Here is a 1577-nt window from a genome sequence, read left to right as displayed (position 1 = left end):
CTTTCTCACACTGGTTCTTGTTCATGTACTTGGAGGTTTCCTTCCGTTGCTGCCCTGACAGGATTGGGTCAGAAAAGTTAACAGATTTGAAGTGATTCTTCTGCAAGGAAAAGCTGCCATTTGAAAAGATGCTCATTGCAGAACAGACTTTAAAAAATGTTTACTATGAGATAGCATTGATTTGATGGCTTTTGGGGGGATGGGGAGAGGTGGAGCTTATTGCCTGTGTATATATGGTGATGTTACGGTAGAATCAAGAGGCACTGTCGGGCCCAGAAACCTTTGAAGCAATAACATATATGAAGGATGGCTGGATGGAATCCAAGAACAACCTCATCTAGGGTTGACTTTAAAAAAAAATGTTTTAAATGAAGTTTGCAATAGGACATGGGTCTTAAAGTGAGATGAATGAGCATTCCATTCTTGGGGTCTGCTATACAATGTGGGGCTTTGGGCCGGTTAATTACTTTCTCTGCACTCTAGTTTTATGGTCTGGGGCCTAATCTTAATTTTGAACATACACTTATCAGCTGCGTGACCATGTGCGTCATCCTGTCAGCTCGTAAAAACACTGTAGGACATGTAGAAAGGAACCCTGGTAGTGTGGCTGCTAACTGCAAGGTCAGTAGTTTGAAACCACCAGCCACTCCATGAGCGAAAGACTGGCCTTTCTATTTCTGCAAAGAGTTACAGTCTCGGCAACGCCCAGGGGCAGTTCCAGCCAGTCCCATGGGGTGGCGATGGGTCAGAATCAACTCTCTGGCAGTGAGTTTTGAGAGGACATGTAGAACTGCCCCATTGCAGGGTGGCCCCATTGCGGCCTGCCTTATCTTCCTTCCAGGGAATGGCTTGTGGTTTCCATTCACTGACCATGTGGGGGGAATTTCATCATTAGAAGATAGTGTTGTTGGAAACGAGAATATTGCCTCTAGGAGGAAGCTTGTTGTAAAGTTAGACGAAAGACAACTCACCAGGATGGGCTACCGTTCAAAACAAGAAGGCGGGACCTGTTCAGAAATCACTCAACATTTCAGGCCTGGGGCAGCATAACATTATGCTGAGGGAAGGGCCCTTCTGGGCTGTCCCGAGACACCCCGCTGCACACACATGCCTTGCCAGGTGGGCCCTGAAGCACCCAGGCCCCTTTGCGAACCCAAACCAAACTCACACTCACCATCACTGAGTCGATTCCGATTCATAGGGCCTTGTGTACACAGTGGGTGCCTAATGCACACTCGCACCTTTGTACCAGGGAGCTCCTGCTCCCACCCCTCATGCCCACCGCCTTTAGCCTTTGCCACTTGCTGTCCCTTATTCAAGGAGCCCTGGTGGGCCAGAGGGTTACAGGTCGCGCTGTTCGTTCTATTGCTGTGGCCCAGGGTGTCAGACCTGACCCCATGGCAGTGAGTTTGCATTTGGTTTGGCCCCTTGTCCCAGATACAAGGACTAGACCTGGAATTGCAAGTCCCACGGAGTTCCCCTGAGCCCCAAATCCCAGCTCCGCGGTCTCCAGTCGCTTTGGGCGAGTGGCCCGTGGGCTCAGCTGGACAGCCGCCCCACTCTCCATTCTCACCTGG

The 1577-nt window shown here is 50.1% G+C and overlaps 1 protein-coding gene across 1 annotated transcript in view; it reads left to right on the top strand.

Moving 5' to 3' along the window:
- Nucleotides 1-540: 540 nt before the first annotated feature.
- The window catches only part of CCDC170 (coiled-coil domain containing 170), a 118584-nt gene continuing 117547 nt past the window's right edge, over nt 541-1577 (top strand). Inside the window, exon 1 of the mRNA XM_045294563.1 lies at nt 541-573. Coding sequence (XP_045150498.1) covers nt 541-573 — 33 coding nt within the window. The remainder of the gene's footprint in view (nt 574-1577) is intronic.

This window comes from Echinops telfairi, unplaced genomic scaffold, assembly GCF_000313985.2.
Source record: "Echinops telfairi isolate 266 unplaced genomic scaffold, ASM31398v2 ScPeMD7_3533;HRSCAF=4204_0, whole genome shotgun sequence".
Classification (NCBI taxonomy): Eukaryota; Metazoa; Chordata; class Mammalia; order Afrosoricida; family Tenrecidae; genus Echinops; species Echinops telfairi.
The sequence above is the reverse complement of the archived record's forward strand: the minus strand, read 5'-3'. Positions and strand labels throughout refer to the sequence as shown.